The 16,082-nt window shown below is 43.1% G+C and overlaps 1 protein-coding gene across 1 annotated transcript in view; it reads right to left on the reverse strand.

Moving 5' to 3' along the window:
* TFCP2L1 (transcription factor CP2 like 1) overlaps positions 1-16,082 on the reverse strand; it is a 39,171-nt gene that overhangs the window by 19,338 nt on the left and 3,751 nt on the right. Inside the window, exon 2 of the mRNA XM_026852498.1 lies at positions 11,921-12,072. Coding sequence (XP_026708299.1) covers positions 11,921-12,072 — 152 coding nt within the window. The remainder of the gene's footprint in view (positions 1-11,920; positions 12,073-16,082) is intronic.

Below are 16,082 nucleotides of genomic sequence, written 5' to 3' on the forward strand. Positions count from 1 at the left end.
TGGAAAGCCAAAGAGGAAATAAAATGCTTTGATGAAAGCTATATGGGTCATCTGATGTAAGCCCTGGAACTCAGTTTACGCCATGAAAAACCTCAGTTGAAATGGTATTTTATGCTAACTGCTTTCCCTTTGACCTCTGAATGTCTCACTCCAGTTACTACACAGAACTGTTATCAAAACAAGACTGCTTCCAGCCAAACTTCAGAAATCATGCAGTTTATTTCCCTCTCTGTGGAGCTCTGTCAGTGAGAATTTGGTCCTAATTCCTCACGATTCCTTTATATACAAATTTTGGTACTGGTTCTGAAAAATGAATTCTCCCTACAACTTATTCCAGCAAACTCATTGCTTTATGGCTAATGATACCCAGAATTCACTGGTATAGTATGGACAGCATTCAAATACTTGTACCTTTATAGCACCAAACTACTTTGATTATAATTTTTTTCTTGAAAAATACCTTCTAAACCTTGTTTACCCTATGTTTTCCAACATCATCACTAGTAAAACTCTGAAATGGTGAATTACAACCTCAGACCTGTAATTTTAACAATTGCAAGAGAAAAAAAAAGTTCTAAAGAATCAGTACTTGGATGCTGGAAAACAAGATCCCTTAGTAAAATAAAGTGACCTACCCTGAAGAAAACTGAACTCCCCCTGGCATCAGAAAACTGAACTTCCCCCTTGAAGTCACTCAAGGCTCTGGTACCCTGGTCACCTGTGAATCATGAGTCACTGACTCACCAGCATTAGCAAGCACAGACTGACAATATTTTTTCTAAAATTAAATAAGTAGCAGGTCATTCTTACTCAGGCATCTAAATCTGTAGAAAAATGTGGCTGCAAGTGTGACTAAAAGAAACTGTATTCCCACTTCCCAAGACAGACTGCAACTCGCTAAGCCCAAAACATATACCTGAAATACATATAGCTCCCCTATACTGTTTTTCCATCTGTCTCAGATAGAAATACAGATTAATACAAGTTAGACTACAATCTTCCTAAGTCAATGCTTGGTGGTAAAGCTGGAGACAGGCTGCCGTAGTTTCAGCTGGGATAAAGATAATTCTTTTTTGTATAAACCACAACACAGGAGCAGAGGGTACCAATGCTGAGACTCTGCAATGATTTGATTGAATGGTCTGACCTTGACCAAGGCAGTATCTGGTCCTCAGCTGCCAAGGGTTTAACATTCACAGGACTTAGACAGAAAGAGCATGAAAAGAAAACATCTGTGGAAGTGGAGAGCAGCAGTGGCAGTTTTTGAGCAGCCCCCTTTTACCAGAATGATATCCAACACTGCTGAATGTTAGTCTTAAACCCAGTGCTAAAGGCCAGCAACTTGCTGAAACCTTTTTCCTTCCATGCTCTCAACATCAGCCACAGCTGCACCACCACAGGTTCAGGATGGCCTCAAAGGCAGTGATCAGTCTGGCCCCTGGTCACACTGTAGTATGGGACACGGGCATACAACGGCACCTAACGCATCTTTGTCACTACCTGAAATAAAGAGGACATTTTGCAAGCAAATCCCCAGCATAGCTGCCTGTGCAACCCAGTGCTCCCCTCGCCCAGAGCTTGCCACAACCCTTCTTCCCTACCTCAGGCAGAGAACAGAATGGTAATAAATATTTAGAAAACCACAGTAAATTCCTGAGATGCAATTTGTCTCGCAGCTTCACTGAGAGCTTCAGGGGCACCAATAAAAACCTGGGTGAGTGATGATACGCTGTAATTTGTGTTTTGAACAGACATTCCCTGAGCAACAGCGAATTTATGCAATCTCCTCCTAGGCTAGAGTTTGAGCAACCCTGCTTTACAAACAAGAGTAGTATCCAATGAAGTAGTAACCACCCAGGTCCAGAGAGTTCCTGCTTGGTGATTCATAAAGCAATTGCATCTATCTTAGAGAGGCCTCATAGACTGTTTACATTTAATTTTTATTGTCTCTGGTAATTTAACATTAAATGCGGGCATGACCACTTTTGGGGACAAAAGAACTGAAAGGCAACAATTTACTACAGATGAAAAATAATTTAGTTCAACATGGGAACACTTTCACCTGTTTAAAAGGTACAGGCCATAACAGCTTAACTGATTTCCATGGATGGAATTTAGTCAGCCATCAGGAATTTTAAGTGATTTCCAATTATAAAAGATTATCATTATTTCAAGCTCAAAGTTACATTTTGCTCAAAGATTATTTGCTACACAACCACAAAATCCTGCTTGCCTTTTTTTTTGTTTTGGTGTTAGGTTTCAAGGGCCACTTGTACTACGCATTATGTGGTTTTCTGCACAATACACCGATACGATACACTAATTTCCAATTAGGATGCTGATATTCCAGACCAACATGATTTACTTACTTTAGCTAAATAGTCTGCTTGCCTTTCCAGCAATTAATTAAACCCTAACCTTAGACTAAGCAATATCACCAACTAAAGTCTGTGGAAAAAAAAGCAGCCAGCTGCGAGTCCTCTTTCTCAGAATGGATCCACACAGCACTAGACAGAACCAGCCTGGAAACTGTTTGATTATTAAGCCAGGCCGGCCAATAAAAATTCCATTTAGCAACTTTATATGGACATCCTAAATAGTGCACAGATAAAGGCAAAGGAATGCTGACAGTCAAATGCAGCACGCAGAAGGAGGGGGCAGAAAAAAAAAAAATAATTTATCCTCCCAAACTGAAGCATATCCAGCAGGCAGGAGGATCACCTTTGAAACAGCCAAATGCAACTATTCAGGGCATCAGGCACACACAAAGATTCCTCTGACAAGAAAGATTAATGAACCCCCAAGGGTAAACAGGCAAGAGCGACAGAGCTGGCATCTGAACTTGCATGCTTGATTGCCCACACCTTTTTAGCCAGACAAAAGCAAAAACAAAACTTAGCGTAAGACTGGCTGAAGCGTCCCATGTGCAGAAACTCTTCAGGACAAGGAACAAGGGCAGAATCCTCCCTCCCTAGGCCACAAATGGCAGTGGATATTCTGCAGTTGCTTATTGCAGCCTCATTTGACAGGATGCTGTAGGAGATGTTTATCCAGTGGATATTATGAATTCACCAACTACACAATAGGCCACCCTGAAAGTACCCACTATGCTAGGAAGATGGAAATCCTGCAAAGCAGGACCAACTGTGGTTCAGGAAATGCAAAAGGAACACAAGAGTCATCCTGACACCGCAGGCCCACCTTGTCCCACATCTCATCTTCAATACAGGACCCCATTATAAGCACCCAGAGATGGAGCAGGGTGAATACAGCCAACCCTTTCTGGCCATATCTTCCCAGTTTCTGGTATTCAGTGTCCATATTGTATCCATATCAAGCTGCCCAGTCATGACCAATTCTCACTAACTCCTCTTTTGTGTGGTCTCCTCCCAAACTTGCTTGTTCTGTGACAAGAAGTACCTCAATTTACACCTGCCTTGCTTTAGTATTCAATCTTGCCCTTCACCTGCCTCCTGCCTGTTTAACTTTGCACCAAAGCTACCTTAGCTCCACTCAGATGGGTACTGTGTTTAGTACCCATCCGAGTCCAACACTGAGGATGCCTGTCCTACTTGCCACTACCACCAGGGCAGCAAGACTACAAGAACAAAGCAAATCAGTTCAACGACTAATTCTACTACCACACCATAGAGCTTCACTGTCATCATGCTTCACTGTCATCGTGTCTCTTCCTATGTTTTTCCTCCTTTTACAATATGCCCTCAACTCGAGGGGGTTTCTTTGTCCCCTTCTTTCTCTTTCCCTACCTCTTTCTTGTGGGAAAACCAAACATATGCCTCGGAGCCAAGTTTGCTGCAAGAAAATTTCAGTGCCCATTTACTATATGAATATTTGGCTGAGCCCTACTCTTCCCAGACTTTTGAAGATGGTCTGTTTTACAGTGGTGACACTTCATAGCTAACAGGCACTAACAGAAACTCCTCATTTACAGTGGTTTCCACTCAAAAGAGAGGGATGTACATTTAATTCCTCCAAGACTACAGCCTAGCTTTGAATCAAGGACACAAAACCAGCCAGCAGACACAGAAACATTCCCATTGCTAAGTTCACTGTATGCACTTGGGCTTCTCTTGCATAGACCTCATCCACTTTGTTGGACCCTACATAATCTAAGCCTGGTATAAACTTTGATTTTTAATACAAATTAGTCAGTGAAGAATTTAAGGACTTATGACGAAAGGCTGAAGAAATATCTGCCCTGTGAAAATAATTTCTTCCTGTATTTCCACTTCTCTAGCATGTACTTGAAACACCTAGGACTATCTTTGTCACATCTGTCCAGCTCAGAAAACCTCAGCCCCCTCTGTGTAAGTAAAAAATACAGGCTTTTTCTGGTTTCAACCTGTTCTAAGTCAATTTGGACAACAGGTTTTATGGCTCTGTAAGAGTAGGTTTGTGTGTAATATTTACTTGAGTTTTAGATAACTAAGAAGAATGGTCCCGGGCAAGGGTGCTGAACAGGGATACAGAAGAGCTCAATGTGACTCCTAACCCTGCCCAGCAGCTCCCTCAGATACCCTCAGGTAAATAACTTCCTTTGCCATGTTTCTCCAGTAAGAAACTGGAAGAAAGCAAGTCCCACTCCTGCATGTGGCTGCTCAGTCAGTGCCTACCACAGAGCAGAGAAGATGTGATTGGCACCCATGCCATCAAAGTACACCAGCCACAAATGTGGCACTAAGCTACAAGAGAAATCTCACTCCTTGAGTACTTGCTGTCTAGTTTCAAAAATACTTAATAAATGCTTGGCAGGAAGTAAAGGGAAAAAAAGGTGGGTTTTTCAGGCCTCTTTAGAAAAAAAAAATATTACTCCTATAAAAACAGCTAATCATGTCAGAACAGCATTCTCAAGCTTCTTAGTGATACCTAAAATGTGATCTTTTAGGACACTGCAAATTGGAGAGCACTAACTGGAAAATTTCCATATCATCTCAGATTGGTAGGTACATTGATACAAAAATCAAGTGCTGTAAAATCACAGGCAAAAATTTTGCTGTCATAATTACAGTAATCTCAAAGTAGATATAAATAATGGGGGAAAGTAGAAGTGTGACATGAAATACAAGGAAAAAAAAAATCAGATATTCTTACTTCTCACTACACTCAGAGGAATATCTGAGCTCTTCCTTCCTTCACAGATATTGAAGATGTATGGAAGTGGGAGAACAAAATGCAGTCTAGGGGCTTCCAGTAGGAGTTGTACACAGGCTACAATCCAGCAAGTTCACAATCCTATTTGAATTTCATCCAGATGTTAGCAACAGAAGAAAGGATTACCGAAAGAATAGAAAACAGCCTCTTGGTTAAAAGACAACTGAGATTCTAGCTTCCTAGGGACAACAGAAGTCAGATGCTCTACTTATGCAGAGGTGCCCTGTCATCTGAAGCAAGATTCATAGTGAGCTTAGGGATGGTGTGGTTTGGAGACAGGGTTGTTTATCCTGGGCTGCCAAGTGAAGACAGAGCTGCCAGACATATGGGGAAATTGCTGCTAGCACAATTAATGGCTTCAGCTGAGACACCAGAACCTACTCAGAGCTGTCCTCAAAGTCAAGCAGGAGACAAATTCCTTCTCCAAAGATGAAGAGGTGCACCACAAGAACCAAAACCACCAGGCAGCCAGTCTCAGAAATGGGAAAGACAAACCAGCTTCATTAGCCCTTTTTTTAAGCCATCCAAACCCAGGAACAGAGTGGAAAGGGGTCAAGGAGCAGTACGGTACCCCACAATAATCAGGGATGAAGGATGCATAGGTGGGCAGCCACCAGGAAGCACCTGATATTCACAGTCTCAGTGACACAAGGTCATTGTGCCTCTGATCTCAGGCAAGGATGGAGTGCATGTTCAAACAGGAGAGGTCACCAGCAGCAGAGTTCCTTGAAGTACCTAGGGGCTGGTCAGTAATGGCAGCGATTGTTAGGGAAAGAGGCAGTTCTTTGCATGCGACAAAGCAAAAATATCCCCACAAACAGAGCTATAATTAAACCAGAAGTACGCTCAAGCAGAGCTGGTCACTCAGCCTTCTCTACACTTCATTTAGGCAAATAAAGAATTGTTCCAGGAAAACTACAAACATTCAGACAGTTGTGACCCCATAAAAACTCAATTACGTAGGAGTTAACGTCAATACAAGCCAGCTTTTTTCATTTACCATGCATCTCAGTGTTTAAAACTGGGTTCTCTGGCTGTAGAAGGTTAGAAAACCGAATTTGAACTTTAGACTTTTTAATGGAGGCAAAGGTTCTCTTTTGCCTTCTGTTGTAAGTGATCTCACCTCCTACCCAAGCAATTAGCAACTGCCTTCAAAGTGTCCTCTTCAGCTGCTCATTGCCCAGTGCCTTCTCCACCTTTCTTTGGAGGAGAAACCAGAACACATCTGCAGTGAGCTGAGGCAGGACAACACCCAGATGATTTTAAACACAGCACATCTTAAAGTGTACCACTTGTGCACACATGTCTTGAACCTGGCTATGTGCTTTTGCACCTGGAGACTGAAATGTGGGGTGTGACCCAGACTCAAACTAAGTCCATCTTTAGCTTCGTGAGGCAGCTGTTGCTTATGCACCTCTACAGCAACTCTCCCAATATCATCACAGGTCTTCTCAGATGTTAGTGGTTTTCTCTCATGGTTTGTGGTTTTGGCTTCTTTTCTGAACTGTCTAGGACTGGCAATAAAGATGACTTCTGGAAGACACTGTAAAGCAGAGATGGCCAGCCTTCCTAACCCTAACCAGCTGTATACTAAAATCCTCACGTGGCCAAGAACCACAAGTCACATACTGCAGAACTGGAGAGCTGAACAAAGCCCAGGAAAACTTTACAGGCAGGTGACAGCCAGTTACTCTGAAGAACCACTGGGCAACAGGACTGGATTTATCACACAGCCTGCTCTCAGTGACCCTCTCCCATCAACCTTAACCACCCTCTATTTGAAGTAATTTAGATCTGGGGCTCTGAGCCAACCCAATGCTGGTCATGAAACAAAATCATGACTTGAATAACTCACAGTCCACATGTGGTCTGGCACTACAAGCCCATTCCCTTGGGCAATGACTTTCAGGTTTTTGTGTTTTTTCAGCTTTTTGTTTTGTTTTTTAAAGGAATGATTTTATTTCCTCACATTTATTAGCATTCAGATCTACTGTACAGTGCTTGTTTCCTCCACATTCCTCCTAGGGCAATTTCTGGAACCACCTTCATTGCTCTTATTTCTGTCCATGTTTGAAACTAGTCTGAACCAGTCATGGTCAAACCACACCCCATATGACTGCAGACCATGGAATATGCAACTGCATCAAGTCTTCTTGCTAAAGCAGTGGTTTGTAACATGGTTGCTAGTTGATTGTTTGTCTGAAAATCCCTATCCACAAGAGACACTGAAATAGTGCTAAGAGGCGGGCTGGTTCCAAAAACGTTAGGCCGTGTTTGTGCTGCAGACTTCTGGACAGTGTAGCCCTGTTGACAGATGCGATCCCCAACCAAAGGAGCGATGCCAGCAACAGCTCCTAATGTGAGGACACCACCTTTACCAGTTTCATGGACTGAAGGTAGAGTGGTGTTAAGACACCATACTAATAACTCTCTACTTTGTCCCATCAGATGAGTAATCCTCCTGAGGTCCAGTAAAGATCTCTTAATGTAGAAACTAATCTTAGTTTGCTAATCCTTAGGGCATGTTCAATTTGGGCTAGCAGGGCTCTGGCTCCAGTTTCAAGGAATGCGGGAAGGCGGGGGGGGAACGAACGAGATCAGGAAAGACAAGTGTAATGAGTCAGTCTTTGGAAACCAAGCTAAGGATTTGACTGTAGTTACTTCATTTACAGGATGGTTCTAGAGCTGCAGCCAGTGAGCACTCAGAGTTTCAAACTGGAGCAGACAAGCTTGGGAGCCTGCCACTGCCGAATGTCCCCAAGTCAACTTAACACAACAGTTAAGCTCATTTCCTTATGCTCCCCCACAAATGCTTCCCCTGCCCTTGCTGAAAACACCGGTTCTCTCGGCTTCCTCCTTCACCCTTGTGAAGAGCCCAGGCCAAAGATCTCTTCCTCCTCAATGCCACTGACCATCTACCTGGGTCTACCCAGCAAGAATCAAGGCTCACGAAAACTCATTATGCTCCACACGCCTGGAGTCCTCTCCCATCCCTCTCATGTTTGTACACAAACACAGCCACTGGACGGCCCTTCTTTCTAGCCCATATGAAAAGCTTTCAGATCTTGCCTGCATCTCTCCACTGATTCCTCTTATCTCTGCTATACAACTTGGCCTTCAATTTACTACACAGTTCTTCCAGCTTTCCCCACTCCATAGCTCTGTTAGACCTGACCTTTCTTCTACCCAGTTCTGTACCTGGACTATCTCCTGAGCTGGTCCACTCCAACCACCATTGAACCAGTCACATTCGGAGTAAGTGCTTCAGGGCATGGAGCAGAGCTGCTTCACTGTGACAAAAGGTCAGTTACTGAGTGGTGAAGAGCTCAAGTCAGGAAGCAATACTTGGACAGCAAGTGGCAAAAAACACCCAGCAAGCAGAAAACCCCAAACCCAGTCCTTGCAATTTGGGTAACTACACTAAATGTGAATTGCTTTGTTGGAGCTGGGGCAGCCACAGTGCCTTTCTATCTGCCCTACTAGGAGCCAGCTATGACTGACACTCTCACCATCACAGACAGGGTGGAAGGACATCCATTAATGAAGTTACCCATTCGCTAAAGTAATCCATCACAAAACTCAAAGCATAAAAGGAAGAAGGGAAGTTTTATGTAACAGTGTTTGGACAAACCATGATAAGCACAGAAAGAGGGTAAGGTGCAAGAGGCATCCCTTTGCTTACAGTCAGCATAAGGCGATAAGGTGTAGGCAATGGTCTAAATTGTTTCAAGAGGTGGCTATAGGACCGCAGCGGGGTCACAGTGCTCTGGAGTCAGTCAGCTCTTTGCTGTGCCATAAGTATTGGCTCCAGAGACCTGGGCTGCCTCGAGATCCCCTTGAGACACCTCTTCAGGCTCAAACAACACAATTCTATTAATGGGATGAATTTCCTATCAGAGCCTTCAACTTCCACTTAGCTCTAGCCCAGGCAGGACTATTGAGATCAGTGTGGCAGCACCTGGGTGGGACTCCCTGGCTTGTGTTGAGCAGGTCAAAGCAAAGAGTTGCAGCACTCTCTGGTTTTGGAGAAGAGATGGGAAGATATCTACACAACAAGTAACTGCTGGGAAATTATATAGCTCAAGAATCAAAAGTGGTTCCCACAGAGAAGTGATGCTGAAAGGAAAAGAAAATTTCACTTATTTTTTTGCTTTTAAAACAGACACACCTTCTATCTTTTATTCCAGAAGGCCAATGCATGAGGAACATGATTCTGGCACAGATATCATGAAAAAGACCAAATACCCATTTGTGTAGAAACTCCTAAACAGAAACCTCTAAGTGAAATGGGAGGTTACCTGGCAATTCAAATTGATTCTTTGTCCTGGAATTGCGAAACCAATCCTCATCTCTAACCCCAGATTATGTCCTCATTGATATCCTGCCAAAAGCAATTAAGACTCCCCAGCTGGCTGGAAGGTGTGTCCAGCATCATCTTCTCCCCATAGTTGTAGTTCAATAAACCTACAAGATCCTCACAGCAGCTCATGTCCACATGGGAGCAGACTCCAGTCCCTCTTTCCTAACTGTCACAGGCAAGGTATTTTGGTCAAAGGGACTTAGTATCAAGGTAGACTACATATCAGATGAATTTAATCTCAAGGCCTGCCCTTGCTACGAGGAAGAGTCAATGCTGGGAGCAAGAGTGTAGTCAATGGTGTGGACTCTCAAACAACCTTCTGGAGTGGAGCAGAATGGCTTTTTAAGAAGGTACATTGCAAGATTTCAAGGTTAAAAAAAAATCATCTACATACAGAGAGCCTTGAATTTCAAGAGGTTTTTCAAGAAACCCAGAGCATCTCAGTGCAAGGAAGACAACAAATTGCTTGGAAGCTTAAATAAATGAGGTAAGGATGCTCCTGAGAAGGTGGCAGACAGGTGCAAAGCTCCTGCCAAGAGGAACAGAAAGCAGTAAGCCATTCAAACTGACAGGAGAGGCACCACCTTTTACCATTAATCACCCCAAAGACCCTCTAGGAAAAGGTAAAGGCACTATTTCCATCCACTGTGACAAGCCAACAGCACTAAGGAGCACCCACTTCTTCCCCAGCCCCTTCCCAACTCTGCCTCACTGCACAGCTCCTGCCAGACTCATCCCTGCTTCGTTCCTCCAGGCCTCTCCAGCCTCATGCTCTCCAGGATGTGTTCTGCAAGGAAACATGCCACCTCCCCCCCTGAGAGATGAAAGACTGAATGCAGAAGGTATCCAAGAACTGTGGTCTACCGAGGAAACAGGTGAGTACTGTGTTAAGTTGGAGCAGGAGACAACTCCTTGCAATAGTAATAGGAGAAAGCCTAACACAACATGGTCTATCTGCAAAGGCAGTAACAGGCTTACTTTGCATAGGAAAACATAGACTGTTCTAGTCATACAGTTCTTAAAAACTCATGTTATTATGTAAAGAGCTGACTAACTTTTGCCCTACTATAAGGTAAAGAAGCAGGCTCTGCCTCATGTATGTTAAAATATTTGGCCATCGACTGCTTTTTCACAACAGAAAATCTTTGAAACAGGAAAGAATTGTGTTTTGCAGAAAGATTCATTTCCATCTCACTCTTGATATGCCACCTCCTGGGGTCTGCTGTATTTGGATGGATAAACTGAGAAGACACAGTCACAAATCTCAATCATCTTTGGATCTTGGTAGACAACACAGTGCCAGTTTATGTGACAGGAAACATCTGGCTCCTTGGGTAGAGTCTGCAGCACTTGGCTGATCTTTCTGCAGGGGCTCCATGGGTCTACCATCTAGCAACACAGATCCAGCAGCCAGCTGCACCTCAGGTCAGAGTCCAAGGGAGGTCAGGGCTCTGGTTTGCACAAGCATTGAGAGAAACCTAGCCAGAGAGGCACCTGAGTGAGCTTCATGCTCAGTGCACAAAGCTTAAAGGGCTGGGGCAGTGTCCTGAAGCAGGAGAGGATCACAGTAACAGAGCAGACAGCTTTCAGCTTGTTGCTAGGCTAATGCCCTTGTTTACAACCTGGCAGAAAATAAGCGTAGTAAGTTTTAGCATAATTTGTGCCTGGCGAGGTCTGATCCCCCTGGGACCCATGCACAGGAGGTGCTGCAAAGTGACAGCCAAACTCCAGCCACAGATGTGTCTGCACAAATTCTGCCAAAGGGGGGAAAAAAGCCTGGAGAAACATACAGTACTTGTTTATCCAGGAGTAAAAAAAAGCCTGTGAGGTCAGTTATAGTGGACCTTGATGCACTGAACCCCAGCAACTTGTCAAGTTTGGGACTGAGCAGAGCAGAGCCACACCACCCAGACAGTGGGAGCAACATCACACTCTGCCCAGACCAAGGAGCCCCTGGATACCTGCTATCTCGTTCTCTGGCAATGCCCACCAGCAGCCCATGGGGACTTGCAATGTTAAAAGCCCTCTCCAACCCAAAATTTTCCAATGTGCTTAGTTAATTTGGCCTTTCAAAATGAAGGTAGGAGGCTGCAGTTTAAGCTGTTTGAGATCAAGCCAGTAGCTGACCACAGGGAACTGTGCATGCTATAATGCTGCTTTAAGTCAACAGCTAAATCGGTGGTGCTTCATTATTTTAGAACAGTTGACAATCCTGTATAAATGTGAAAAATTAAATAGTCCTCCTTTCCTCCATCCCCCTTCCCCATCTCTATCCCTCTTTTTCCCATCCCACTGCCCTCCCAGTAAGGCACAAATATGGGATTAAATCTCTCTCTCATGGATTGTTCCCAGGAAATATGCCCTCCTTCAGTGTAGTACAAACCCTACCTTGGTTGAGGTAGGTCAGGGTTTCTTCATGCAGTTTCACAGCAGGCGACGTGGCTGTGCAAAGAACATACTGAAAGGGTGGCAGTTTGGCATCGTTCTCAGGAGACAGCTGCGGTTCTTCCTGCTTGAAGATCGGCAGTGCAAGAACATCTCTGCAACATACAATTCACACATTTAGTTACAAAGGCTTAATGGAATATCCTAGCCTCTGTTTGCAGTTGATTGTCATGGTCTGAGATAACAGAGATGGTCTCTGTTGAAACAGAGTTATGACAGCTAAAAAAGAAAGAATTTGGTCTCTGTAACACAACAAGGCAACTTCTGCCTCTAGAATGTCAGCACTGGACCTAAAAGAACACAACATTAAACAAATAAGAGTATTTCTGAGAATCTGAGAATTAATTTGTTTTTAAATGTAAATCAGATCTACTTTTCAGCTAAGCAGTCTTCTTGACGAGAAAAAAAAAAAAAAAAAAAAAAAAAAAAAAAAAAAAAAAAAAGGCAAGAAAGGGCACTATTTTGATAGCCAAATGTCAGATTGATTAGTGAAATGTCTTCAGGTAGCAGCCAAGGGTTAGGAGCTGACACAGCTCTGGTGTAAAAAGGAGATACTCAGGTAAACGATGGCATGAACTGCTGGATTAGTTAACTCCTAACATCTCCCTGCACTCAAGGAATCACACAGCTCTTCAATCAGCATTGGGCTACCTTCATAAATACACACACAAATGCTCAGGAGCAGCTTCACTAAGACCTGTACGCAGTCCCAGTTCTCACTCCTTTACAAAACGTTCACGCTGACCTGCCTGCCGATTTAGTGTCAGACTGATCCCAACCCACACTAATCCCCAAGCAGAACAGGTATTAGCAAGGGTGAGGGCACAACAGAATGGTTAGCACAAAATGAGACGTCAGGAATAAGCATCCTTATCTCAGCGTGTCTGATACTGGAGAACCACGTTAGCCTTCCCTATGTTCCTAACATTTCTGATCATTGTGTCTGCCTACTTAATAAGACATTAATATCCTTCCAAATTAGGAGGATTATGTTGAACACAGGCAGTTCAGATAAGAAATTATTTTCTTTTTTCCCCCCCTCCATTTCCTCCACATGTGTGAGGACTTGAGATTCCCATTACAGAGGCTGCAGTCTGCTCCTTTCAGTAATCCCATACACAAAAGGCTCTAAGAAAAAAAAAACTGTGCAGAAACATGCCAGCATGTACAGGCATGATCCCCATGGAAAGAGCATTAAGAATTTTTCCCTTGCCTGTTCAGTTAATGATCCACCCTGTGTTCACTCATAGCACCCACATCCTTGAAGGCTATGAAAGTTATGAGTTAAAACGGCGCAGCTGTTTATAGCAAACTACTGAAGTGCCTGGTTCAAACACAGGTACTCCTATTTATGGCAAAATGAAGCCAGAGAACAAACCGTGCCATTTCAGATACAGACAGGAGAAAAAAAGCACCCATCCCTGTTTCCATGCTCTCTTCTAACACCACCCCCTCCATATCATCACCAACTCGAAGGCATCCAGCCCCATTTGCTTACTGGCATTACTGACATCACAGCTCTTGCCTAACTGCAGCCATAGAGAGGTTTGGGTTTTTTTCCCTTAGTTATGATGATTTACTACAGAAATGAAGTGACAGAAATGCCTGCAGTAGATTTCTGAAATAGATAGTATTGCTCCACACACACTGAGGATCTGATACCACTCCACAGAGTCATCTCACTCACCCCAGATGCCAACATTTGCCCTTAACACACTTGTCTGGCACAATGCTATTGGAACGAGTGCTGCTTTACAGATGAGAAATTGTCAAAAACTCTGAATCCTGAAAGCTTCTGCAGTCCTGCAGAAGACAGTGAACAAAATCACACCCAGATTCAACAGTTAAGTGTGAGAAATTTGTACAACTCATCTGAAACAGTTGAGAAATATAGGCAAGAGAAATTCGAAATTCAAATATCGGATTTCACATTGGGCTCAACACCCCTACACTTGCTGGAACAGCTGTCTGATCACTGAAGACCATAACCATGGAGGAATCCGCGATTTGTTTTCTGGAAAGCTTCAGCATATTAAAGCACTGATGAAGCCACACAAGCTAATCACATTTTTATTCCTGCAGCATTTGAACTAATGGCTGGTGGTATCCTTTGCACTGGATCAAGCCCTTATAAAACATTCACCTTATTAAAAGTGTTTGGAACTTAGAAGGATGTGATCAACAGATCAAGGCTTAAAAGAATTTCTAAGTTATAGGTATATAAGGCATCACAATATTTGTTCAGCTATCTTCACTCAAGAGTTGCAAATGAAGTTTTGGAAAAAGAAAGCTTTTTACAACAGTTCCCATCCTTGAAAAAAAGGAAAAAAAAAAAAGTGGGGGGTGGCCCACCCTTAAAACTCTCCCAAGTTTCAGCTTTATGTTAAAGATTTACTAGTTCTGGTCTTAACCAAGTTAGTCCGCTTACCTGGGGAGTTATTTATGAGTCCAGTCAGCTGGCAGAACAGAGTAAAATACATACCGTGTTTCAAAAAAAATGAATGAAGATTTATGAGGATTTTTCTGTAGTATTGTCTCGCTAGAACTACAAATACCATTGATTTATGGTAGAATTTACACAGATGTCTCAGATGCACACAGTGTTTGATCTCTGAAAAGTATGATTGATACAAACTTTTCCTACAGCTACTTCAAGGATTGTACTATTTTAGCTTCCTCTACAAAGTCACTACAAATAGGTAAGGAGAGCCTTCAGAAGGGCACAGCTCAACAGAAAAATGCCCCTCTAAAAATTAATGTCTTGATACATTCCCAAAAAAAAAAAAAAAAAAAAAAAAAAAAAGTGTTGTACTCACTGACCTTCCCCAAAACAGTTAAGGCCATTGCTGCCATAAAATCGGGTTTAGGGCATTTAGTCCCAGATCAAGAACACCACAGTCACAGTGGCAGATACTCACTACAGCTGAACTTCGTTCCTTAAAACACGCACAAGTTACCTTCACACTAGCAGCCTCCTGGCAGATCGGGCATCCCTTATCCCCCCAGCTAGAATCAAGCCAGCAAAAATAATCTAATGTGTTTTCTGGACAGTTAAATGAATTTGAATTGTGGGCTTAAGCCTGACCCAGACTTGGTGATCTTGTAGCACTCATGCTAGAAATCCGTGGAGTTAATGAAGCAGCCTGAGCACCATAAACGCTTTCTAATGCGGAGAGAGATAGTGCACACAAGTACCAATACTGATGCTCCTCTGCTATTACCATTCTCACTGTCCTAAACTAACCAGGTTTGCAAGCACAAAGCAAGAGAAAACAAGAGTTTTGTTGTTAAAACAGAATTACTGGGATAGAGGGAGGAGGTGAAAAGCAGAAAAGCTGCCAGAAAGCAAGAATCTCACAGTATGTATCATTTGATAATGAGAGATTGTTATTTAGTTTAAAAAATAAATAAATAAATCATTTGCACATCTCCTTGAAAGGGAAGTATTATCTGTGCTCGAAGTGCTTCGCCAGACAAACTCAGTGTTCTCTCAACAGTGGTTATTTGGGGGGAATATTTTGAAAGCAAGGCTCTTGGGCCACAGCCAGGTTCTCCACCGCTGCAATTCAGCAAAATCGCACTTCAGTGGAGCAGCAGCAATTGACACCAGCTGAGAGCTCAGCTTTACATATTCAGAAAAAAAGAAAAAATAATTCATAAGCACCCAGCAGAAAGGAAACTCCCAAAGTTGTCCACTTTGTTGTTTTTCGGAGGGAGGAAATACGGGTTTGTGCTACACATGCTACAGACTATTGTTTAGCAGCCCTTGTGCTTAAATTAGGCACATTTAATTAAACGCAACTGTGCGGAGGCAGGAAAAAGCTGGTTTAGACAAGTTCAGAAAGTGAAATTCTGAGCTTTTTACCCATCGTCCTAAAAAAGAAGAGAAAAAAATCCCATCCTGAGAAAACTTGGATGCCCTCTTAGCTTGCCAGCGGACGTTTGCCACAGACTTTTGACAGAGCTTTGCAGCCGTCGCACCTTCTCACTTTGAAATGCGCTACCCAAGCCCTCGGGAAGAGAAACCGGCAAAAGCAATGAAGCAAAACTGCGGATCGTCGTCTAACTAGGCGCTAATTAAAAATAAAATAAAATAAAATAAAAA

Source organism: Athene cunicularia (genome assembly GCF_003259725.1).
Source record: "Athene cunicularia isolate RWA chromosome 7 unlocalized genomic scaffold, athCun1 chr7_part1, whole genome shotgun sequence".
Lineage (NCBI taxonomy): Eukaryota > Metazoa > Chordata > Aves > Strigiformes > Strigidae > Athene > Athene cunicularia.